The sequence below is a fragment of the Chenopodium album genome, chromosome 14 (genome assembly GCF_948465745.1).
Source record: "Chenopodium album chromosome 14, dcCheAlbu1.1, whole genome shotgun sequence".
Taxonomy (NCBI): Eukaryota; Viridiplantae; Streptophyta; class Magnoliopsida; order Caryophyllales; family Amaranthaceae; genus Chenopodium; species Chenopodium album.
The window spans coordinates 54,144,772-54,170,387 of NC_137847.1; the positions used below are offsets into that span (position 1 = coordinate 54,144,772).

General features: G+C 37.8%; 3 protein-coding genes and 1 pseudogene across 5 annotated transcripts; 3 read left to right on the top strand and 1 right to left on the bottom strand.

Annotated features, from left to right (window-relative positions):
- The first annotated feature begins 5 nt into the window (after positions 1-5).
- On the top strand, positions 6-4,740 carry LOC145578401 (pentatricopeptide repeat-containing protein At4g16470-like; annotated as a pseudogene). Its single transcript, XR_014098858.1, has 7 exons — positions 6-175; positions 248-362; positions 1,321-2,282; positions 2,397-2,454; positions 3,355-3,499; positions 3,723-3,844; positions 4,205-4,740. The product of XR_014098858.1 is annotated as a pentatricopeptide repeat-containing protein At4g16470-like (transcript).
- A 932-nt stretch (positions 4,741-5,672) lies between these two features.
- On the top strand, positions 5,673-11,077 carry LOC145579630 (uncharacterized). Its single transcript, XM_081636864.1, has 3 exons — positions 5,673-8,452; positions 9,862-9,947; positions 10,201-11,077. Exon 1 carries the CDS (start codon positions 5,875-5,877, stop codon positions 8,077-8,079), a length of 2,205 nt encoding a protein of 734 aa, XP_081492990.1. The 5' UTR covers positions 5,673-5,874; the 3' UTR covers positions 8,080-8,452; positions 9,862-9,947; positions 10,201-11,077.
- A 1,387-nt stretch (positions 11,078-12,464) lies between these two features.
- On the top strand, positions 12,465-23,163 carry LOC145577586 (eukaryotic translation initiation factor 4G-like). Of its 2 annotated transcripts, none has more exons than XM_081635077.1 (10): positions 12,465-12,566; positions 12,973-13,204; positions 13,987-14,120; positions 14,404-14,550; positions 14,679-14,746; positions 14,857-14,913; positions 15,570-16,916; positions 17,056-20,099; positions 22,388-22,582; positions 22,682-23,163. In XM_081635077.1, exons 2-10 carry the CDS (start codon positions 13,029-13,031, stop codon positions 23,010-23,012), a joined length of 5,499 nt encoding a protein of 1,832 aa, XP_081491203.1. In that variant the 5' UTR covers positions 12,465-12,566; positions 12,973-13,028; the 3' UTR covers positions 23,013-23,163. The 2 variants fall into 2 exon arrangements, with proteins under 2 accessions (XP_081491203.1, XP_081491204.1); XM_081635078.1 differs by having other exon boundaries at positions 14,407-14,550.
- Positions 23,164-24,335: 1,172 nt separating this feature from the next.
- Positions 24,336-24,827, bottom strand: LOC145578402 (uncharacterized). Its single transcript, XM_081635717.1, has one exon. The coding sequence runs from the start codon at positions 24,825-24,827 to the stop codon at positions 24,336-24,338; it is 492 nt and encodes a 163-aa protein (XP_081491843.1).
- Positions 24,828-25,616: the final 789 nt, after the last annotated feature.

Genomic DNA, 25,616 nt, shown 5'->3' on the forward strand with positions numbered 1-25,616 from the left:
CCCCAATGTTGCGTACTCTTCGTTGTTACGCTTCTTCCTCCCACCAAACGCAGCAGCATCCTTCGTCGCCGCCGCCGTCGTCTTGCGGTGAAATTCATGTTATTGTGGGCCCCATGTTCGCCGGAAAAACCACCTCCCTTCTTCGCCGTATCCAATCCGAGTGCAGCAATGGCAGGTTATTCCCTGATGATTTTTTAAATTATATTTTTAAATTTTTATCATGTTATATGCTTGAAATGCTAATTAGGGATTTAGGGATTAATTGTTTGGTTAATTTTCCTGGTGCTAATGTCTTCATCTTAATTACTTATTTAAGACTTATGAAGTACTTCATATTGCGTTACTGGGTTGCAAATTGTCTGGTAGAATTTTTGTTGCTTGTACTTTGTGAAGTATTATTAATTGTATGCTATGTTATGCGGAGTATGGTTTATGTGATAGAGTATTGTTTAATTATTATGATTATGGCCACCCTCGTCGTCTCGACTCTCGAAATGATTGTTACATACTTACATTATCTCGACTTCTCATAATTAAGGATATATATATAGGACTTTGTTTAAATACGCTTGGTATTAGTTGTATCATTTTACACCCTTTACGTTATACATTTTACATTATGATTAATTGTATATTGCGTGATACATTCATAAATTTTTACTCCCTTTGCCTCACTTTAATGAGCCACATTTTTGTTAGAGGTCGTTTTCGAGGAATTGGGTTGGGGTATCATAATTATCCTTGATAAAGTATACAATTGTCAGGAACGAGCATCTTATCACAGAGTATGAATGTATGATAGTTTTGCCTTACACATAGTAATAGTAGTATGGGAAATTTATGATTCAACTCGCTAGATGTGCCTAGTATTTCGGAACATCCTGAAATAGAAATGTGCCCTTCTAAAATGTTAGGAATTAATATTGCACTATTTTAGGGTGATGGAAACTTTTTCCGGGCATCCGAAAGTAATTTATGTGGCTATTCTTAGAGAAGAAATGAGAAAAGTAAAATCTTAGTATGGAGTAGTACATTAGCTTTTTAGTTGAAATGCCAGGAATGTAAGAGAAGCATATGTAGCTTGTTATAAGTGAACATTAAAAGTAGGATTGTATTAAGCACCATATTTAGAAAAAAAAAAAAATCATTCTTTTGGGCTGGCTTAGAAGAGAAATAGTGACATTTCATCCTGGAACAGCCTCCTCAGAACGCAGCAGTGTTTTTTAAGCTTGTTGTCATCCCTAGTTGTCTAGGAAACACTGAGAGTGTAGTTTCGGCTGCTGGATATTGTTGTCTCGGTTAGTATCTCCCAGTTTTCAGGCTGCACAAGTCAAGAGCTCTTCCCTAGTGTTGGATAAAACATTGAAGGACCTTTGTTACTCTGGAAGATTGATGGAAGCAATTGGGCTACTGTGCCGTTCTGAAGCAATTGTGGACTGGCACACTTATTCTCTCTTGCTGCAAGAATGTATACATGGAGGGATATATGAGTGGGGCACAATAATTCATGCCCATATGGTTATTGTTGGATTTACTCTCAATGAATACCTGAAGACCAAATTGTTGATTTTGTACTCTAAGGCAGGGAAGTTGGGGACTGCCTGCATTCTCTTTGATGAATTGCTAGAGAAGAGCTTAATTTCATGGAATGCAATGATTGCAGGGTATGTACAGAAAAGCATGGAAGATGTGGGATTGAGTCTGTATCACAAGATGAGGCATATTGGTGTGACTCCAGATCAATTCACCTTTTCATCTGTGTTCAGAGCATGTGCCTCACTGGCGATGCTGGAACAGGGAAGACAAGCCCATGGTGTCATGGTAAAATGTGGAATTGGGAAAAATGTTGTAGTTAATAGTGCACTCATGGATATGTATTTCAAATGCAGCTGTTTAACTGATGGACATCAGGTGTTCATTAAATCTTCTGATAAGAATGTAATCACTTGGACCGCCCTCATATCTGGATACGTACACAATGGAAGGACTGGTGAGGTCTTGGATCTCTTTGAACAAAATGATAAAAGAAGGTCTGAGACCTAATTATGTCACCTTCCTTGCTGTTCTTTCTGCTTGTAGCCATAGCGGTCTTGTTGATGAAGGTTGGAAATATTTCTTACTAATGAAGAATGACTATGGGATCCAACCTCATAAAAAACATTATGCTGCTATGGTTGATCTTTTAGGACGTGCTGGGAGGTTGGAAGAGGCTTATAATTTTATTAATAGCTCACCATGTAAGAAAAATTCTGTGGTCTGGGGTTCTTTGCTTGGAGCTTGTCGTCTTCATGGTAACGTTAAGTTGCTGAAATTATCAGCAATGAAATTTTTTGAGTTGGAGCCTGAAAATGCAGGAAAATATGTTGTTTTATCCCATACTTTTGCCTCCCATGCAATGTGGGAAAATGTGGCTGAGGTTTGGGGTTTGATGAGAGACTTTGGGGTGAAAAAGGATCCTGGATATAGTAGAATTGAGCTCCAAAATGAAGTCCATTTCTTCTATAAGAGTGACAACACACACAAAGATACTAAAGATATATATGAAATGCTTAATGTTTTGACTTGTGCACTAATGGACAGTGATTACATTCCAGACTTAAGTTTTGAGTAATTTTAGTTGTACAACTATCAAGATTTTCAAGTCTCAGAATTGGTGATATCATTAAAGGGTTGCTTTGCTGGTTGTATGTGAGCAATCTAAACATGTAAGATAATTACCTTTTCTCTCTAGTTTTGCTCATATTTTTCATTTCAGCCAACTTACCCAAATCAAACTAATGACCTCTGAGTATATCTCATGTTTTCAAAGCAAATCACTTGGATGCTATGTCCAACAACTCTTCTGTATCCTTGAAAACTTTGGCAAGTGTTATAGGAATGGAATCTCAACTATTAAGGTTAGGTTAAAAATGTTATGAGGATGAGATATAGATTTGTTGAGCCTTTGGAACCTCCTCTACTATTCCCTCCCCCCCCCCCCCCCCCCCCCTTCTTTTTTTTTTTCCTCTCTTTCATTCTCCTTTCCCAAAAAGTGAAGGGTAGTCAAAGCATATTTTGTATAGCATTAGAGCTGTATAAGAAGTGAAATACTGAAATCTAATCATTCAAGAAGTCAAGAAATCTCCTAATATATATTAATACCTTTTTCCTACTGAAATCTGAGCACCGTATCTTAGAATGGCACAGCCTTACTGACCTATATACTAACATCATTTTATTTTCTGCCATAGTTTCATTGAGTTTGAGCTAATATTTTGCTGTTGTGAAATTTTCTTGCCTTGAATTTTGTAAGTTTTGGCACTCAGGATGAATGGAACACTAAAGTGCTCCTTTTCTGTGTTATCTGTGAAACAGGAAAGTGGCTCTGATAAAATCAAACAAAGACACGAGATATGAACTCAATTCAATTGTCACTCATGATGGAGAAAAATTTCCATGCTTAGCTTTACATGACTTGTCATCATTCAAACAGAAATTTGGGTCAATTGCTTATGATGAGGTTAGAATTATCTTTTTTTTTGCATTTGGGTTTATCACTGGGAAATCACAACATAAAAGATTAGTTTCTCTGCAAAATATTTGACTTTTCATTTACATGCTCACTGTAGAAGCTTAGGTAGCCGGTGATTAAGTGGCTTTGTAAATTTGTGCAGCATATGCTAACCCATTTTTGCATATGTTTTAATTTCCATGTTGACAATTCCTAACGAGTGTATCTGCAGCTAGATGTGATCGGTATTGATGAAGCACAATTTTTCGAGGATCTATACGACTTCTGCCAGAGAGCTGCCGACCATGATGGCAAGACCATTATCGTTGCCGGGCTAGATGGTGACTACTTGAGGTACTAATCTAATCATTTCCTCATCAATCCTATAGGCTATAGCATCTGGATCCTAGTGTATAACTTAGGAGTGACTGAGGTTTTTCTTGATCCATTACTCTACAGTCTACTACACCCAGTTGCCTGTTTGATGTCATGTGCCCCTAATTTAATTTGCTATACAAGTGTCAAGGCATATGTTATGGAAATAAATCTTAGTTTGTCTAAATCTTAAGTGCATCAAGAATAAGATTTTACTGCTTGATCTACTTTTGTTATCTGGAAATAAATCTTAGTGTGTCCTAGAAAGCTGTCATTCCCTATGATTTAGATATGAAAATTGTACGTGAAAACTTGCAGCTGATGTCAGTTCTGTTGCAGGAGGAGCTTTGGTTCTGTGCTCAGTATAATACCACTGGCAGACTCAGTGACTAAGCTCACCGCTAGATGTGAGTTGTGTGGCGAACCTGCCTCTTTCACGTTGAGGAAAACTGATGAAAAACAGACCGAGCTGATTGGTGGAGCTGAAGTTTACATGCCTGTGTGCAGGCAGCATTTTGTTAGTGGGCAGGTCGTCATTGAAGCTGCTAGATCGTTTCTACAACAAAAGGTTCAGTGTGGATAGCGAGGTTGTTAGGATAAGGATTTTAATTTATTTTTTTTCTAATTTTATCTTCATTTACTATGGAGGGGTTTTTAGGACCATTTCTTAAAATTAGATCGAGGGATGCAAAATTCTATCCCTTACCATGGTTTTGTAAAAAATGCTAGAGCTTCTCAAAGTTGCTTTTAGCTCTGATTCGATATCAAGAGGATTTTAGTTGTACCATCTTAACTTCTTAAGTACGTGTTCACAAAGTAACGGATATCTTGTATCATTAGGAATTGCACCAAGGGTTAATCTTGTTCTTCTTATAGTTTCTTGTTGAATGATCTTTAACTACCACTGATAATTCTATATTGTATCCATCCTGTCTATTTCAGTAATAACTTTCTTGTTACATTACTTGTAGTTGAGCATAATTGCTCTTAAAGATGTACTGTAATATGACTTTAATACACAGTTACATTCATATGGCATATGAATATATTAGTGGTTGAGAAGGAAATGCCCCATAAAAAATTCATAGTTAAAGCATTGACCATACCTCTCTAATAAATGATGTATCCTAAAGATTACGTGTATATCACCACCTTAAGCTTTGTTCTTTTCGGATCATATATTGTTGCACATAAACTATTTTTGTATTAAATATTTTTTTCGATTGAGCTCTAACATTTTTTTTTTTCACTAAAACTTAACTTTGCTTAATGCTCAAACTTATTTATAAGTTGAGAAAAATAATGCTTTTATTGGTTAAAGTTTTAAGATTGTACCCTATAATTGAATCAAATATCGTGTCCAAGATTGAATTCCGTTTATATATTTGAAAGGAACACAAAAGTAAGATTTTTTTTAATCAACATTGTTGTAACGTAGCTTATTTCATTGTGATGGTGCGAGATTTTAGAGAACCTACGAGAACAATTACTCACCAATACATCATATTATGTAGTAAACCTATATTTAATGGAGCATAATGTTTTAATTTGTAAAATTTGACAATAAAATTTCCTAATTTATTTATTTACTCATTATTCAAATTACTAACCTCAACGATATACTAATTGAGCATAATGTTTGTTTTGACGTGTGAATTTTTACAATAAAATTTCCAATTTTTTTTGTTTACTCCTTACTCGAATTACTAACCTACATAATTACATGCATATTATTGCGATTACTGCCTTTTTTTCGCTTTCAAAAATTATAGGCCAAATTACCAAGAAAAGGATAATAATCTCAAACCGGTGTCGTTTAACTTGTTTAGGAGCCTATTTTCAATTGCGCTGTATCCTTCACTCCCATTCCCATGCTCTCTCTTCTCCCTTTGCTGCCTGGCGCTCAAACCGCCATATTTATTCCTTCAATTTATCTGCAAGGTACACTATTTTCTCTCTCCTAACTCCTTTCATTTTTCTTCCAATTATCTGGGAAATTTTTAGTTGTTATGTTAAGAAGACCAAAGATTAGAGCTTATGTGACCCAAAAGCTCCAATCTTTGTCTAAAAATCCCAGTTTTTCATTTTGTTCATCTGGGTCTCATTCAAATTCTTCTTCTTTTGATAATGATGATAATATTAGTTGTAATAAATTAATTGTTAAGAACTTTAATCAGAATGGGCATTCTAATTCTGAGACTACTGATTGGGAGAAATTACTTAAACCCTATGACATTGAAGATCTTCAGAAATCACTCAATTTTCTTACACCCATTAGACTGTGTAAATTGATTGAGCTTCCTATTGATGTGCCCACTTCGATCGAGCTCTTCGAATGGGCCGGTACCCATTCCCATTCATTTGATGTGTATTATGCTTTGATTAGTAAACTTGGTGCTGTTTCTGAGTTTAAGGAGATAGATAGGTTATTGTTGCAAATGAAAGATGAGGGGATTCTTTTTAGAGAGTCCCTTTTTATGTTGATTATGAGGTGTTATGGAAAGGCTGGATTGCCTGGACAAGCCACTAGGTTGTTGTTGGATATGAGGAATGATTATGGTTTCGAGCCAACCTTTAAGTCTTATAATGTTGTCTTGGAAATTTTGGTTGCTGGGAATTGTCATGAGGTTGCTCCCAATGTGTTTTATGATATGTTGAATAGGGGTCTTTCCCCAACTGCGTTTACCTTTGGTGTCGTGATGAAAGCTTTCTGTAAGGCTAATAAGGTGGACACTGCATGGTCGCTTCTTAGGGACATGACCAAGTATGGGTGTGTTCCCAATTCGGTCATCTATCAGACGCTTATTCATGCTTTGTCTAAGGTTAATCGCGTAAATGATGCATTGACCCTTTTGGAAGAGATGATATTGATGGGATGTATCCCTGATGTTGAAACATTTAATGATGTCATTCATGGTCTCTGTAAGGTTAGTCGTATTCACGAGGCAGCTAAGTTGGTTGATCGGATGCTTGCTCGAGGTTTCACCCCAAATGCAGTGACTTATGGGTTTTTGATGAATGGACTGTGCAGAGCTGGACAAGTCAGTGAAGCAAGGGCTCTCTTAGGTAAAGTTCCTGAGCCTAATACCGTGCTGTTTAATACCTTGATAAACGGGTATGTAGTTATTGGAAAGCTTGATGAAGCCAAAGCTATTGTCCAAGAGAACATGGTGGGTTCTAGATGTGCACCAGATATATACACATATAACATACTTATCCGAGGCTTTTGCAAAGAGGGTTTTCTGGGGTCAGCTTCTGAACTTGTGGAAGAGATGGAACGTAAAGGATATGAGCTAAATGTCACTACATACACTACATTAATTGATGGTTTCTGTAAGAAAGGTAAACTCAAGGAAGCTAGTTTAGTCCGGGATCAGATGTCTGCCAAGGGGCTCAGCCTGAATACTGCCGGGTACAATAGCATTATAAGTGCCTACTGCAGAGAGGAGAACGTACATGAGGCTTTCAGAACATATGCCAAAATGTCAGTAAATGGATGTAAACCTGACATATATACATTTAATTCTCTAATATATGGGCTATGCAAGGTTGATGAAATGGAAGAGGCTTTGAAGTTATACCAAGATATGTTACTGGAAGGAGTGATTGCCAATTCCATTACTTTCAACACATTAATCCATGCTTATTTGAGAAAAAGATCTACGGAAAATGCACTTAAGCTTGTACATGATATGTTATTTAGAGGGTTGCCTCTTGATGTAGTCACTTACAATGGCTTAATAAAGGCTCTGTGTCAGGGTGGGGCTGTGGAAAAAGCTTTAGAGTTATTTGAGGAAATGATTCGAAAGGGAGTCAAGCTTAGCATTATTACATGTAATATACTAATCAATGGCCTTTGCTGTACAGGAAAGGTACAAAATGCACTGGACTTTTTAAGAGAGGTGATTTATAGAGGCTTGACACCAGATATAGTAACTTATAATAGCCTGATCAATGGTTTGTGCAGAACAGAACGCATCCAAGAGGCTGTTAACCTCTATGAGCGGTTACAAGCTGAAGGAATTGCCCCTGATCCTATCACTTACAACACTTTGATTAACTGGCATTGTAAACTTGGCATGTCAAATGATGCCTTGATGCTTCTATATAGAGGCCTGGAGAATGGTTTTGTCCCCAATTCTACCACATGGTATATATTAATAAAAAATTTCGCTCGCATGGAATGGAGGGATGTGATTCTGGCTGTCTCTTGATCTAGGCTACAAGGAAGTTTCATGTCTGTGCAAGTTTCTCCCATATGCTTGAGGATATTGCAAGGGAGCTATGACTTTTGTTCTTTTAATTGGCATTTGAAACATGTTTAATAGTTTGGCAGTGTAGATTCGATGTTTAATTTTTTCACGGTGGTAATGCTGGTGCAATGTGCCCCTGGTCTACAAAGTTGCATTTGGACCATGATAGAGAGGCTTCTATGAAATTGCTGCTGATTATTTCTGTGGGATTCCTATTTTCAATTGAGTTTTTACATCTTAATTCAACTCGTGGTCACGTGCATGGATTTGTGAAAGGACGCAAATTGAACAAGATGTATCAAATTTGGAAGCTGATCTTATGATGTTTTTGACTGTACGTCTTTTTATCAATATCTAAGTCTTCATTTTTTTTTCCCTCTCTTTTGTTTGCTTTTATGTGTTTTTCTTAAGCATACTTAATGCCCAAATAGTACCATTGCTTGGCAAAGAGAAATAATGTGTTTGTTCCCACTTTTCCGTATTTTCTTAGTAGTTATAATGATATGCATTTTTTTTCCCCTGGGGAGGGGGTTTGTATGCCTGTATGGGACAAGTATAAGTTGTTTGTTGACTGGTTTTATGAGTCTGAGCTTACACCATTGCTACAAATATCATTTTTAAATCCCACAGAGTTTAGCTGATAATTTATGAATTAGTCTTTGACTCTGTCAATTGCGATGCTATCAATTTGGCACATGTTTCTGTCCAGTCTAGGTTACATAGCTGCATGTTGTTAAAATTCACTCATATATTGGAGTAGGCTGGGGTTGGAAGAGTGTAACTGGTGAGAAAGTATGTCACCATGCTATAGTTAAGCCAATAAAATATGCTTCAGAAACTCTGTTGGACTTGTGCAGAGTCTGGGATGGTGAAATTAGGTTCTTTGTCCAAGTTGCATGCTCACGTTCAAAGTACAATGTGAAATGGATTAATTATTGTACAAAAATTACTACATTGGGTACATATAATGTATTTTGCATTTTCAAAGTGATCTGAAATTGAGATCTGGCCCAGTAAGTCAGTATCATATGTAAGTTCTGCCTTTAAACTTAAAACAATTAAGTCAATTTAGGAGTATGCTGAATGTCTGAACTATTTTACTCTCCCTTGTGTATCTGTTGGCTTAACATAGAACTTACCTTGCTGGACACATGGTGAAGGCTTGGTAAATTGTTGAAAAAATGCCACTTAGCAGAATAAATGGCAATGATTATGTTGTATATGGGAGTATGTTTGAAGCGTGATCGTGGCTTCTATGTGTGTGAATTTTCCATCCTTTCTTTCCTTCTTTCTGAACTGAGCTCGACTTGGCTGTTTCCCTTTTCTCCCTATATACTGTTTACGTGAAAAATATTATTTTTGAGTGGAACTCTAAAATAGAGGACTGAGTTTACTAAATTGAATAGTGGGAAAAAACTTCTTAGGCAAATCAAATATGACATTGCAAGAATTCAAAGAGAACTGTATATTGCAGTATCTTCTGTGAAGAAGTTTCTTCCTTACTTTTTCCTATGCTTATTTTCCTTTTTTTTTTTTTTTTTTTTTTGTTTCATTTTTTTTTTATGTTTACTGACGTCTAAGAAAAAATTTCAAGCTACTTTTTTTTTATTTGTTGCAAATTATACTTTCTCCATTCTCTTAGGTCATATCCTAGTCAATTTTATGATAAAGAAGCTTTGCAAGATTTGCCCAGTCATTATTGCACTATTATTTATTGACATTAGTTTCTGCTGCTTGTTTTAGGGAGACAAGGGAGTACATTGGAGAAGGTTTGGTTCTTGATGTCATCAAACTATCAAAGAATTATTTCATGAAGAAATTTGTTTTATGTAAGTCACTGGAATTTATTCAAGTTAAATGTTTGAAAACGACGAATGGAAAATCAAAATAGTGGGCACACTGAAACTTTCTCAAATTGGAATTTATGTCTTCCGCCACCTTGGGCCCTAGTTTAAATCTAGGTTGCATTAATGACAATCTCATACTCCTTTGATCTCAAATTAGTCATATGTTCATTAATTTTGTGTTCTTTTTTACCTTAGTGTTGTTTGTCTGACCTGTGTGAAATGGACAAAAATGCAGGTCATCGGGGGGAAAAATGATCAGTACGCTTATGAACAGGCACTCAACAAACTAAGCCATTGTTATGAAGTGTCTCTGACTCTCTGTGCCTTATTGTGAATAGTATTAAATTAACCAAGTTTTAAGTATGCTTGGTATCTAGGATTTGTTGTCAGTTTAAAGCTTTCTCCCTTTAAAGCTGAATTCATGGCTTTTAGAGAAGGGTTCAGCCGTTCAATACTATCGAAGAAAATGGAGGGGTGCTGCTTCCTCGAAGATAAATCTGGGTGTGAATGTTACTGGGCCTGAGGGTTCGTTTTCCTCCATACCAGAAGAGAAGCAAAAATTTTGGGGTATCTGCTTGGAACTAAGATTTAATGCAAGAGTTTATGAAGATGGAACCAGAAATTGCTTTAATGAATTGATTTTGCGGTAAAAATTAGAGATTTTGACCAGCTTGCTAAGACTAGTATGTTTAACAGGTGCAGAACTTGCCTACCCAATATATTCATGTTTGGTTTGCAGGTTAATTGTCTTCTGCTATTTGATTGTTATCCGCAAATGCAAAGAAGATGATGATCAAAGAGGATTGGATAAACGATTCTGCGACTTATGTCACCCATAAAGCATAAAAGACCCTTTCCAGCAGTGGAATATGCAACAACTGAAGTAAAACCTATATCTGAAATGATCAAGGAGTTGAAGTTTTTCAGACAACAAAGCCTATACCTTTCTCGTGTATTCTTTTGCGTAATGTATACTTCAAACATTTTACTCCAGCATTTTATTAATGTTTACAGTTGGCAATAATTTTGCTTTCGATTTTCATATGGCCAAAATATGCAAGATCTCTTGAGTGGTAGTGAACTTGCAGAAATTTTGGTTGTTGAATTATGGTTACTTGTTACTGATGACAATATAAGAATAAGAATTTACTTCAATTGCGAGTTGTCTTGTCCATCTCAAAAAGTGGTTAATGGTGAAAGGTGGGCTTTCCTTTTCTTCTTCCATTTCGTTTGTGTATTGGGTGGGTGAAATTGTGAAACTCATATTCACTTTATTGAAATTCTCTCACAAGTAACAAATCTTTTCTTCTTCGCAGTATAATCTCTAAAATGCACGAAATTTATGTGCATATGAGAAAACGCTTGTTAAGAATAACATACGTGTGAGGTTTTACTAGTGGATAAAGAAGAGGAGGATGATTAATTAATTAACATCTGTTTAAATTGATATAGAAAAATTACAATGATGGGAAGAATAATTCCAATTACTTTAGGCTTAGAAAAGAGATTCTCATTAAAGTTGTGGTTGATAGAATCTTAACCTATTTATATGGTGGATGAACTTATTGATGAAATTCACTCATTAAGAACAAGGCTGGGGAATTTTGGATCAAGAAAGGAATGTTTAATCAAGATATAATGAATTTACCAAACCCTCGAGGCTAAGAAAGTATAGTTATATGTTTAACAGTAGTCTCTTCTTGTAAAAATTACAAATACAAAGTCAATTTCTTCAAAACTATTTCGTATATACTAATATTTCAAAGTCTATTTTTCTCATAATAACCTATGCAACTCCTTCCATCAATCAATGGTGATTAACGCAAAAAAAATATCTTTCAAATTTTCTTTGTAGTTTTTACAAATTTAGTTGAATCGACATCCCATAATAAACTTAATCAAGATGAGCAAGTTCATTCGCTTCTCTTTTTTGACTATCTAAGTGTGTAATTCAATATTCATGTCTTCCAAGCTCCCCCTCTCATCAATTTTCCAAACTCAACTTTGATGGATCAACCAATTCTTCCTCTATTGCAACAACATTACAAGAGTTGTAGCTCCTAATGCTTATAAGATTGAAGTCATCATGGCTAAAGCCTTCCAAATGGATCATACTTCCCTTCTTATTACCAAAGCATGAGCTCAAGAAAAGATATGTCTTTTTAACAAAAGTTGACAACTAACTCATACTTCAAATCTTACTAAATTTTTATTGAAAATTTACAAATTTCTTATAATTATTAACTTTGATCCACAATTGACTATTAAAATAAGTTATATCATGAGGTACAATTGTACGAAGTACAAAACTATAAGCATAAATTGGCATGAATCACAGTGTCATAATTTCCGACTTTTAACTTGCTTATCTTAATTTATGATTATAATTGTACCCTCCAAATGTAGGTATTGTATTCAAATACAACTTTCAAAAAATAGTTTTTTTTTTTTTTTTTTTTTTTTTTTTTTTTTTTTTAATATTTTTTTTTTTAAAAAAAAAAACAGTAGAAGCTTAAAAATTCACTTTAGTATATGAGAGAAAACTAACAAGCAGTCTCTCCGCAAAACACCCAACAAATTCTTTCTCCCCTCTCGTCTCAGGTATACTTCCATCTTCTTCTTCTTCTTCTCCCCTTTTTTTTTTTATCGCTGTATTTTCATGGTTTTTTTTGCCAATTTCCTTTTCATAAACCCTAATTACCCTTCCCCTTTTTCTCTCTCCTCACTTTTTTCACTCTCTTGTATTTTTCACTTTTAAACTGCATTGCATTTTTTGTTTTACTAACCCTAATTTCACTTACTTTTTTTTGTATCTTGATTTTTAATTGATTGTTCTTTCTCTTCTTGTATTATTAATCGGGATATTGTGGGGTTTGATGATTTCTTTGTTATAGAGCTGTATTTGATGAATTTTGTGATTTTTTTTGTTTCTTGGTAAATTTAATTATTTGATTTTTGAATTCTGTGTATTAATTGAATTGGGTTTGATTTGATGATCTACATGAAGAAAGAAGCAAAAAGAAGTAAACTTTAAATTATTCTGGTGAAGGTTTGAGGGTCTATATGTCCCTCAATCAATCAAGGTTTGACAAGAACGAGTCACAGTTTAGAAAACCAGGCGGTGGACGATCTGGTAGAGGCTCTGGTGGTCAGCAAAGGAATTTTCCTGGCGGTCGTGGAAGAGGTGGCGGAAGCGGCCCCACTACCACCACCGCCCCTCCGGGTTCAAATACTCAGAGGTATTATATTGCTGTTTTGAATTAGGGTTTGTTTAGAGTGTTGGGTTTATTGTGTTTTTGTTAGGGCATTTTATTACTTTTGGTTACACTTGTGAGGAGCTGATGAATTGATTAGGATTAGGATTTGGTGATGGTGATTGTCATAGCATAGTAATCAAGACAACATACATGAGAAGGTGTGAGGTTAAAACAAAAAAGAGAGTGATTTTGGAAAGGGCTTGGAGAATAGTTGATGATTGAGTTTTTACTTAATTTGTGAGAATTGATTGATTGAAAATCTTCTTGAAGGGTGTTTTTATCATGTATGTTATTATTTTTTGTGACACTTGTGAAAAACCGATGTATTGATTAGGATTTGGGTTCATCATATGATAGTTAGACTTGCGTGAGAGAATATCAAGCTAAAAGAATTTTTTTTAAAAAAAAAGAGATATAGAGATATTTAGATGGAATGGAGATATAATGATGAGTGGATTTTCTTTTGTTTTTGGTAATTAATGGATTGATAGCCATGTTAAATAGGTTTTGTTATTCATTGGAAATGCCACTAATTTTAGCTTTTTGATTTTGTCTTGTGAGTAACTGATGGGTTGATTAGAATTTTTTATTTTTGACAGCACAATAAATAAATGTATACAAGAATTTTTAAAGAATAAGGAAAATGATTGTGTTAGAGGGAATGGGATGAAATGATAATTTGTTTCTCACTAATTTGTGAGAACTGATTTATTGAAGGGGGTATTATGTTACTGAATTTTCTTTTTTCCTTCAATTGTGATCAGTTACAAGAAGGTTAACCATGCTCAAGGTGGACAATCAAGAGGAAATTCTGGACCTGTGACTCCTCCTGATTTTAATGCTGCTACCAGTTCACGTTATGCAGAAAATGGTGGCCATGTACAGTCCACATTACAAGGTGGGTTTATTTTCTTTGAGTGGTTGGGGAGGGGGGTCAAATTTCTTTCAGCAATTTGTTTGGTTTTAATAATTGTTATCCTTTTATTCTGGGTAATATGGCTGTTTGTAAGATTAGTCCCTTGCTGTTTTCCTTGCTCGTGATTGTAAGATACCCATATTTATCGTTGTAATATAATATAGAACTAGTTATTTGGGAAGCCCTCTGCTTGTTTTCTGATAGTTGATGTAATCATCAAGGTATTTGGTATAGTGGAATGATTATGTTTCTCTTGGTGCTTCAGCAGTGTCTAACACACCATCTCCAGCTGGCATCCCTAAGCCAAATGATGCATCGTCTCATAAGACTAGTCGACCTATTCCAAAGGCTCCATCTTCACAATCATCCTCCATGAGCTCTGAAACTACCTTACCTTCCACACCTTCAAAGGGTATTTTCTTGTTGTTTGCTTCGTGTTTTGGCTTTTGCTTTGTATTTATCTGACCTGATTCTTTGATTTATGTTCTAAGAAATAATGCTTGACCTTTTTTTTTTTAATAAAAAAACTTCATTTTTTAGGGGATGGAGCTAAGGGCTTTCCTCTGCAATTTGGATCCATAAGTCCAGGTTTCATGAATGGAATGCAGGTCTGTCAGTTATATTGCCTCAATAGCTGCATCTTTGTTATCATGGTTTGCATGTATTGGAACTTTTTCGGTATGTATACTCACTACCGTGCCGGATGTTTTCTTTCCAGGTACCAGCTCGAACAAGCTCAGCTCCACCTAATTTGGATGAGCAAAAGCGTGATCAGGTTTGCTGCCTTCTTTTAATCCTCTTGTTCATTTCGAACGCTATCATTAAATTAGTTGCTTCACAGCTGTTTATGCTGTTCCATCTTGAAACTCAGAAGATGTTCCCCATTTTGTCTTGTATGGTTCAGCTAATTAATAGTATGCGGTGAATCTGATTTCTAAGCTAATTTTAATTGATGGATTAATGTTTCAGCCCAAGATTAATTGACATGATGATAGGTTAGTTTGAGCCAACAATGTGACAATTGAATCCAAATGGGGATAGTATCATAATCGTTTTGGTTTGATCTGGTTTTTACTTCAAGATCTTATTAGGAAAACTTTGATCGGGTTGGCTTCTACTCTTAGTTGACCCTATTATTATTTTGGAATAAAGCACTTTGGTGCATGGAATAGATAGAAAGAGGTAATTCTCTACCCAGTTTTGTTAAAGTAGTCTATAAGCGTACCAATGTACCATGAACCATTCGTTAATACTGTGTTGTAGCTCACTAAAAAGACAGATTCTTTCAGACATATTCCTCTATAAAGTGATTTACAGAGGTTTCATTTTGTGTAAAGGCTTGGTTGTTTTGTACAAATGTCATTTTGCTTACTTTTCCTATTGTGCTGTGCACCTGTATTTATTGATTACTACTTGTGGACTTTGTTGCAGGCCCGTCGTGAAGCTTCAAGAGCTGTGCCAGCAATTCCATTACCATCTGCTCCTAAACAGGAGCTGCCAAAAAAGAATGTTTCTACAGCTGAGAATCCTGTTGCTCAAGAAAGTAAAAGTAAGATCAAAAGAGATGTCCATGTGGCATCTGCATCTCCATCACCGGCACACAAACCTTCTGTTCTTCCTGCAGCAGGTATATCTGTGCCATCACCGTTTCACCAGCAAACCGTTTCCATGCAGTTTGGAGGACCTAATCCACAAATTCAATCCCAAGGTATGCCTACAAGTTCGCTTCAGATGCCAATTCAGATGCCGTTACAGATGGCAAATCCCTCCCAAGTTCCTTCGCAAGTCTATGTGCCTGGTCTCCAACATCCACTTATGCAAACTCAGGGAATCATGCATCATAACCAGAACTTGGGATATAATCCTCAGCTTGCACCACAGCTTCCTCATCAACTAGGAAATCTGGGAATCAATATGTCTGCTCCATATAATCAACAGCAGGCTGGAAAATTTGGCAATACACGTAAGACAGTGAAGATAACACATCCTGATACACATGAGGAGCTGAGACTTGATAACAGTGGATCAACAGCACCAAGGGTGCATCAAAGTGGGCCCTCGCAGTCCCAACCTTTACCTGCGTATACAGGAGCGCATCCCATGGGCTACTATTCTAGCTCATACACAACAGGCCCCCCTTTTTTCCCAGCTCAAAGTTCACTTCCTTTGGCAAGTGCTCAATTAAATGCTAGCTCTCAGGGTCCCAGGTTTAGCTATCCTGTTAACCAAGCACAGCCAACTATGCCCTTTATGAACCAATCTGCGTCTAATACGTATTCAGTTAGTAGGGCTGGGGCTACCATCCATGGCGCTCCTGATTCTTCCAGTTTGGATCAGGTTCGGGAGGCTCATAATATTGCCCCTTCTGCACAATCAACATCGGTCCATGTGACTGTAAAGGCAGCTGGTGGGTCTGCTGGGGAGAAGGCCATTAACTCCTTTGCTGTTGAAAGACCAGAGGTCTCTAAAGTATTGAATCCCGCTGTGGAGCCTAGTGTTGCTAGGAAGGATTCAGAAACGAATGTGAACAATTCTGCTTTGCGGCCAAACTCTAGTACTGCTCATCCAAAACACTCTGCTACCATGACAGCTTCAGTTGCCACTGAGTCGTCAAGTTTAGTAGAAGTTTCTGCTATTTCTGATACAATTCATAGAGAATCATCAGCTATAGCTCCTCCTGTGAATGGCGTCAAGAGGGAAACTTCAAGTAAGTCCGTGCCTATCAAGGATATTGAGAAGCATACGGGCAAGCAAGAGCACCCTGAATCATCACAACAGGTTATACCCCCCCCCACTCCCCCCCCCCCCCCCCCCCCCCCCCTCCCCCCCCTCTTTTTTTTTTTTTGCATGTTGAGGTATTTTAGGACAATTTCTTTTGGCAGTTTGATTAATTGGTCTTTTTTTTTTTTATCTGTAGGTTGATGGAAAGTCTGAATCTAGAGTGAGTGAAGATCTAGTTGATTCTTCTGAGGCTGGGATCTCTGAATCTGCAGAACCTAGATCCATTCAAACTGCATCAGACTCTAAGGTCGCTGTATTAGAAGCTGGTCAGTCATCACCAAGTGATGTCCATGGTGATGGTCTTGGTACTGAAGCCCCATCTCATTCATCAGAAAGTTATGAAAACCAGGATATTGCTTCTAAAGATCAGGCTACAAATAAAGATGATCTTCCTTCACAAGAAAAAGCTGTGAAAGAATCATCAGATGCCAAAGAAAAAGGAGAAAATGAACTACACAAACTACAGTCAGATAGTTCTTTGAAGGGCTCAGATATTGCCAAAGATATAGATCGAGATGGGCAATTGATGAATGCTGCTGATGTAAAGGGTGTTGTGGAAGTTTCTCAAAGAGAGGTTGAATCTGCTGAATCTTGTGTTCAAGTTGATAAATTGACGGAAAATCGCTCGTGTGAGGATGATTCATCAATTATTTCTGATGGATGTGGCCTATCAGACTCAAACACTTTGTCAGTCTCAACAGATGGTGTCAGTTGCAAAGGCGACGATGTCTCCAAATCTGGTATGTCTGACAATGAGGCTACTTCTATTTCGGCAGATCTCTCAGACACACATTCAGGTCATGAAGAAATCATGGAGAACTCAAGGCCTAATTCTTCATCAGGTACCACTTCAGGACCAAATAAGGGAAAAAATAAAGGGAAGAAAAAGTGGAAAGAACTGCTTCAGAAAGCAGATGCTCTTGGGACATCTTCTGATTTGTACATGGCCTATAAGGGTCCAGAGGAGAAGAAAGAATCTAGTGTTGCTACAGAACTTGCTTCTGATGATAAGTCAAAGGAGGTACCTGGTGATGTCAGACCAGAAGAGAGTTCTGAGAAGAACAAGGAGGAGCAGATTAAAGCCGAGCTTGATGATTGGGAAGATGCAGCTGAAATTGCTACACCAAAGTTGGAATCCTCAATAAAGGGTGGTCACGGAGGCTCGGTTCATGATGAAGATGGAGTTACAGCTAAAAAGTATTCCAGAGATTTCCTTCTAACATTTTCAGCTCAGTGTACTAACCTCCCAGAACAGTTTGAAATTACTTCTGATTTAACAGCTTTGATGTCTGAAGATACTAGTGCTTCTCGTAGTGATCGTGAACACCCTAGTGCCGGGAGAACCATAGATAGGCCAGCTGCAGCTGCACGACCTGATCGCCGTGGTAGTGGGACATTGGATGCTGACAGGTGGAATAAACAGCCTGGTCCGTTTCCTTCAGTTCGAGATCCAGGGATGGATCTTGCATATGGAAGCAATATAATGGGATTTCGTGGTGGTCCCGGCCCTAATTATGGTGTGCTCAGGAACCCACGGGTACAAGGACCTGTTCCACATGTTGGTGGGATTTTGTCTGGCCCAATGCATTCTATGGGTTTTCAGGGAATGCAGAGAAATAACTCTGATGCTGACCGTTGGCAACGAGCTACAAACTTCAATAAAGGTCTGATGCCTGCTCCTCAGGGTCCTTCCCAGATTATGCACAAAGCTGAGAGAAAGTATGAGATAGGTAAAATATCTGATGAAGAGGAGGCAAAACAGAGGAAGTTGAAGGGTATTTTGAATAAGCTGACTCCTCAGAACTTTGAGAAACTGTTCGAGCAAGTTAAAGAAGTTAATATTGACAATTCTGTGACTCTGACTGGAGTAATCTCTCAGATCTTTGACAAGGCTTTAACAGAGCCAACATTTTGTGAAATGTATGCGAACTTCTGCCAGCATCTTGCCTCTGAGCTCCCAGAATTAAGTGAAGACAATGAAAAAATCACCTTCAGGCGTTTGTTGCTGAACAAGTGCCAAGAAGAATTCGAGAGAGGAGAAAGAGAGGAACAAGAAGCTAATAAGGCTGATAATGAGGGTGAGGATGAACCTAAACAATCCGAAGCAGTTAGAGAAGAGATGAGATTGAAAGCACGTAGACGCATGTTGGGGAATATTAGATTGATTGGTGAGTTGTACAAGAAGAGGATGTTAACTGAAAGAATAATGCATGAGTGTATAAAGAAGTTGTTAGGTCAATATCAAAACCCTGATGAAGAGAACATTGAGGCATTGTGCAAGTTGATGAGCACAATTGGGGAGATGATTGATCATCCCAAAGCCAAGGAGCATATGGATGCTTACTTTGACATCATGGGTCAGTTATCCAACAATACGAGGTTATCTTCTAGAGTAAGGTTCATGTTGAGGGATGCTATTGACCTTAGAAAGAACAAATGGCAACAGAGAAGGAAGATTGAGGGTCCTAAGAAGATTGATGAAGTGCACCGTGATGCTGCTCAAGAAAGGCAAGTACAAACCAGTCGTTTAAATCGTGGCCCTAGCATGAATTCTGGGATGAGAAGGGGCCAACCTATGGATTTTGGTCCTCGAGGACCTATGATATCGTCTCCTATTGGGCAGGGTGGTGGTTTCAGAGGTATGCCCTCTCAGCTTCGTGGGTTTGGTGGACAGGATTCCCGGATTGATGAAAGGAATATTTTTGAAAGCCGTGGTACACTTTCAGTGCCTTTGCCTCAGAGGCTGTCAAGTGACGAGACAATTACTCTGGGACCACAAGGTGGTCTTGCTAGGGGGATGGCATATAGAGGGCAACCATCTATGTCTAATTCTCCCCTGTTAGACAATACCTCATCCTATGTAGATTCAAGAAGAATGGTAGGTGGTTTGAATGGTTACAGTAATGTGCCAGACCGTGGAGCATTTAGCTCAAGGGAAGATCAACTTGTGAGGAATCCTTCTGATAGATTTGTTGCTCCAGTTGCTTATGATCAATATAGTAGCCAAGAGCATAACACAAATAGGGATGCCAGATATCTCGATCAAAACTTAGACAGGGCTAGGCCATTAACACCTCCTGTGGCACGGGTTGCGCCAGCTCTAAATGTTTCTCCAGAAACAGTATGGCCCGAGGAGCGTTTACGGGAGATGTCAATTTCAGCAATAAGGGAATATTACAGGTAAAGCTTTCTTGCATTTTTTTTTTTGTTGGTCTCATTAAATTTCTATGTTCTATTGGGGCATCAGATTGAAGTGATTTCCCCACTCCAAAAATTGATTCATTAGATTTCTATGATTTATTGGGGCATCAGATTGAAGTGATTTCCCCACTCCAAAAATTGATTGTATCAGTCCCCTTGTGCATACGCTCAACGCTCACAATAGGAGTGCCAAACTCTATTTTTGGTACGGGACTATCAGCATATTTTTGTAATGTCTTAACTGCAGACTCCGCATTAATATCTGGAATCTATCATTTGAGTCCAATATTCGAAGTCTATGTGATGCTATGTTTATATATCAGTATTCTAGCTGGTGCATATCTGTTTGTCACAGGTACCTGCTTTGATTCTTAGTGTTGTAGGATTCTTCAAGTCTTAAACTAGCATCTGCATGTGGGGTGTGTATAACTGTACAAGTGGAGCAGTTAGTTAACTGTGTTTTAACTGTTGATGATATTGATTGAGTGAACAAGCATCAAATTCATTTAACATACATAACAGATCCATGCAGAGTATTAAATTCCTGTGTCTTGTACTTCCATATATGCTACTACCTCAGTACCAATTTACTTGCCCTATTTTCCGAATTAGGGTGTACCGATTTTGCGATTTACTTGCTCCATTTTCTGATTTAGGGTGTCCCAAATTACTTGCCCCACTTCATTAAGGAACTTTATCCTTTTTTGTTGAGTTGGATCGCACATGCACCCTCCCATTTTCTTCTCACTATAGTTTCACTTGCATATATATATATACTTTAATCGGAAGCTTCATTTCACGCACAATCATTTTTCTAAACATCAATTACACTAGATTAGTTGACGTAGATTCGTAAAGGGAGTGAAGTTTTTTAATATACTATGTAGAAAACATTGGACATCATCTTGTAGTGAACTTATTGTTAAAAAGTGCTTTTTGTCACAAATCCACCTTAACTATATAATTTGGTTGCTGCAATGCCCACAGGCCCCACATATTGACTTTGTTGTTTGCCAAGTTAGCTTTTGTTGTTGAGGAAACTGGAAGACCCGTTAGGTTGTTTTTGTTTACTCGAAGGTTTCGTCAGCAGTCATGTCAGAATTTGTGGCTGCTTTAGAGTTAAGACATTTCTGATGATTTGATAAATTGAGCTGTTTAATTTTTGACAGAATCAGAAAGAGGGATATATACCATTAGGAATATTTTCTTGTATAACTTATCACTCAGAGATTCAAAGGACTAATCCTTTTTTTTTTTTCCTGGTGAAGAATATGCTGCTAAATTAAAAGTTAGATGACATGACTCACATGGGTTTTTAAGTATGAAACACGGGCTGTTTCAATGGGTACTGGTGAGGGAAATGTAATTTTGACTAATTGTGCCATGTGAATACCTTGCCATTTTATTGTTTTCTTTTGTTTTATATTACCTTCGTTGTACAGGGCTGGGGGTGAGAGTTCATATTATTGTTATACCCAAAATCATTCTTGATTGATAATATATCCCCTGAAGGCATGCTGTGTGAGGCTATTGGTACCCCTCCCATAATAGGCCAACAGCAAAACGAAATAAAGGAACTATATTATAATTGTGATTTACTGGTACTCTCTCATAGCAATTGCTCTCGTCCTCAATCATGCTATAAACTATGCAGCCTTTTTTTTTTTTTTTTTTTTTGAACTGTCATTGGTTTTCTTTTGTCTACCTTGAAGGTATCATCTCTCATTTTTTTAAAAATAATTTATTATGTATTAATAATTTATCTGATGCTGCTATCAACTCTTTAGTAAGGGATGTGATACTCACAATTTGATTTAGTCCCTTATCGGTCTAGATCCTCTTCTACCTCAGGCTCCAGAATTTCTCTCCGGAGTCGATTTGGACTATTGGATCACGTGATTGGTAAAAATTTTCCTTGATAAACTTGTTTTTGGGCAATAGCAACCACTGTCAACCACCACCACCCAGGTGAAAATACTGTGGGGTAGGTGCGTAAGATGGTAAAATGTGTGCCAATAATAGATTAGAGTGAAATTGTTGAGAACTTTGTGAAACAGAAGAAAACGAAAAGTATTGAGATCATTCTTAATAGAGGTACTTAGTGAACATATGTGATGAAATTTATGGCAAATATTTTAGATTGCTTTTTTATTTTTTATTTTATTTTTATTTTTTTTATTTTAAAGACTTTATTAGATTGCTTTAGGCAAAGATGACTTGCGTTTTTGCTTCTTTGATTATGAAATAATGGAGGGATTTGCTTTCAGTGCGAACGATGAGAAGGAAGTTGCACTATGCATCAAAGACTTGAATGCTCCAAGTTTTTATCCTACAGTCATTTCTGCCTGGGTCACTGACTCCTTTGAAAGAAAAGACTTGGAGCGGGACATGCTGTCACGACTGCTTGTCAACCTTACAAGACCTCGGGAAGGCATTTTTAGCCCTGTCCAGCTTGTTGAAGGGTAAGAGTTTCTTTGTGGCAATTCTTAATTAGAGTTCTGTATTAATAATGCTTATTGTACTTGTATGTTTTGAATCATCTTTTTAATTTTATTTCCCAGGTTCAAATCTGTGTTGACTACCTTGGAGGATACAGTTACTGATGCCCCTAAAGCGCCAGAGTTTCTTGGCCGGATATTTGCCAGTGTAGTTATAGAAAACTTGGTACCTTTAAAAGATGTTGGTCGATTAATACAAGAGGGCGGGGAGGAACCAGGCTGTCTACGAGAATCAGGGTTGGCGGCTGAAATTCTAGGAAGTGTCCTGGATAAGATCAAATCTGAGCAAGGAGAAACTGTACTGAAAGATATTCGAGCTGGCTCCAATCTGCGGTTAGAAGATTTTCGACCCCCAGAGTCAATTAGATCCCGTAAATTAGAGATGTTTATGTAGGGGATGTTGATGATTATTGTATGTGCTTACAAATTTCTTGGACCGCTATCATTCAAGGCACAAGCATGACAAGGAGTTTAGTGAAAGGATATTTTTTTTCCAACTATTTATGAGCGGAATGAGATAAATGTGGCAATTTTTAAATGCATTAGTCTGCAACATCACAATATTATTCCTTTGATCGCCGAGTTGCAAATGTGAAAATTTTGTTGAGCATCACATAATTAGTAATTAACCCAACTCTTTTACAAAATCTTCAGGATTTCTTTTGGTAGCAACCAGTGGTACCATCTTTAAAGCTTTTTTTTTTTTTTTGCCCTATGATCGAGGTCATGAAATTAAACTTTTGCTGAAACGTCTGAATGTACCAACTTATGTTAACATTGCTTCTGCAGATTCAGTTTGCCAAATTGGTCTCATAAAAACCATTAGCTAGGTTGTACGGAGTAATTATGAGATTTATAACCGATTTGGGCTATGAAAAAGAAGAGATAGTACTTTGGTTAGGATTTACATGTGATATATGGGGGTTATGGTATACTCCATAACAATGTGCAAATGCTTAACATTAAATCTAACAATGTATATATGTATGGTGCATGTACTCGCAGGCAACGAACTATGTTTATAATTTAGGGTTCTAAGGGTACACTAGAGGTCAGACAAAGGGAGTATTAACATAGCGCGTTTTTATGGAACTTAAATAATTGAAAAAAGTTTTCAATGGGCAAGAAAGGCAGCACGAAACTTCTCTACCCATTAAATTGCTGAAAGTAAGTAAAACATAGTCTATTATTTAAAACATAGAGAATGGTTATGTTAGTCTTGAATGCCATTTTCATTGGGGTTTTGTTATGTACCGAATTCTTGCAATGTAATTAATATTAAATTATCACAATTAAGTGAAAAGCTTGAGTATTTTGATTGATTAACAAACTGAATTACAAATAAAGTGGATAGCCATAACTTTAGGCTATGAGTCTCTCAGTGACTTTAGGCCACAAATCTCACAAAGAACTTCACTCAATTTCTGGCTGATTTCTACTGCTGCTAAACTATAATACTTATACTCAAGACTTAGATAATACAATTGACATTAATTAACTAAAATAGAAACCCACAATGACCATGATTAAAGGAAGCTGCTTTCTTTCCTTAATTTCCTTTTAATGGCCTTTGTCTTGTTGCTCCTTGTTTCCTGTCTCCTCTGACCTTGGCTGCCCCAACTCCTTGGACCCTTGTTGCCCTCTCTTTGTGCGCCTCGTATACACCAATATTGGTGGTTGACTTGCGGTGTTGACCCCGTTGACCCAATCCATAACATCACTCCCCCCCTTTGAGTTTCACCTTGTCCTCAAGGTGGAAGGAAGGAAAGCGCAAGTTAACCGCCTTGAACTCTTCCAATGTGGCCTCATACTCGGCCAATCCCTTCCAAGTGAGCAATACTTCGAGGATGAACACAGAATCTTTCTTTACCCGTTGCACATCGAGGAGTTCCTCCGGCTCAACCACCAATTCTAAGTCGGGAGAGAGCTGTGTTGGAATGGTGGGTTGACATGGAAGGTTGCCTAGGGCTCTCTTAAGTTGAGAGATGTGAAATACAGGATGTAATTTGCAATCATCGGGCAGTTTCAGCTTGTAAGCGACTTTGCCAATTCGCTCCAACACCTCGAAAGGTCCATAGAACCTGGCAGCCAATTTTTCAAAGGGTCTCCGGGCAAGCGATTTCTGCCGATATGGCTGAAGCTTGAGGAAAACCCTCTCTCCGGCCTGGAACTCTTCTTCCCTTCGCTGCTTATCAGCATTCGCCTTCATTATTTGTTAGGCCCGATTCAAATTCACCCGTAATTCCTCCAGAATCCCATCCCTTTCTTGCAATCGCTCTTCAAGGCTCCCTACCATGGTCTGTCCTGTTCCCAAACACCACAACTTCGGGGGGTCTCTGCCATACACGACCTTGAACGGAGTCATCTTAGTTGAAGTGTGGGGGGATGTGTTATAAGAATATTCAGCCCACGGCAACCAACGAGCCCACCCCCTCGGCTGCTCAGCAATAAAACACTGAAGGTATGTTTTAAGACATTTGTTTATATCTCCGTCTGCCCGTCGGTTTGGGGATGGTAGGTTGTGCTCCGACGAAGGTGTGTTCCTAGTAGGCGAAAGAGCTCCCGCCAAAAAATTCTCATGAACACTCGATCGTGGTTAGAGATAATGGACGCTGGAAACCCGTGCAACCTCACAATGTCTCGAACAAAGGCGTCGGCCACCTTAAGGGCATTGAAAGGATGCTTAAGCCCGATAAAGTGGGCATACTTTGAGAGGCGGTCTACCACCACAAGCACCACGTCCACGCCCTTAGATAGCAGCAGACCCTCCACGAAGTCCATGGAGATGTCCTTCCAAACGACTTTTGGAATCGGGAAGGGTTGGAGTAGTCCTAACGGACTTTTGGTGACGGACTTGTTTCTCTGACAGACATCGCATTCCCGTACGAAACTCCCTACATCTTTTCGCATTTCGGCCCAAAACCAATCGGCGGCGAGTCGGAGATAAGTTTTTATCTCGCCGTCATGGCCTCCGACCGGAGAGCTGTGATACTCTTTC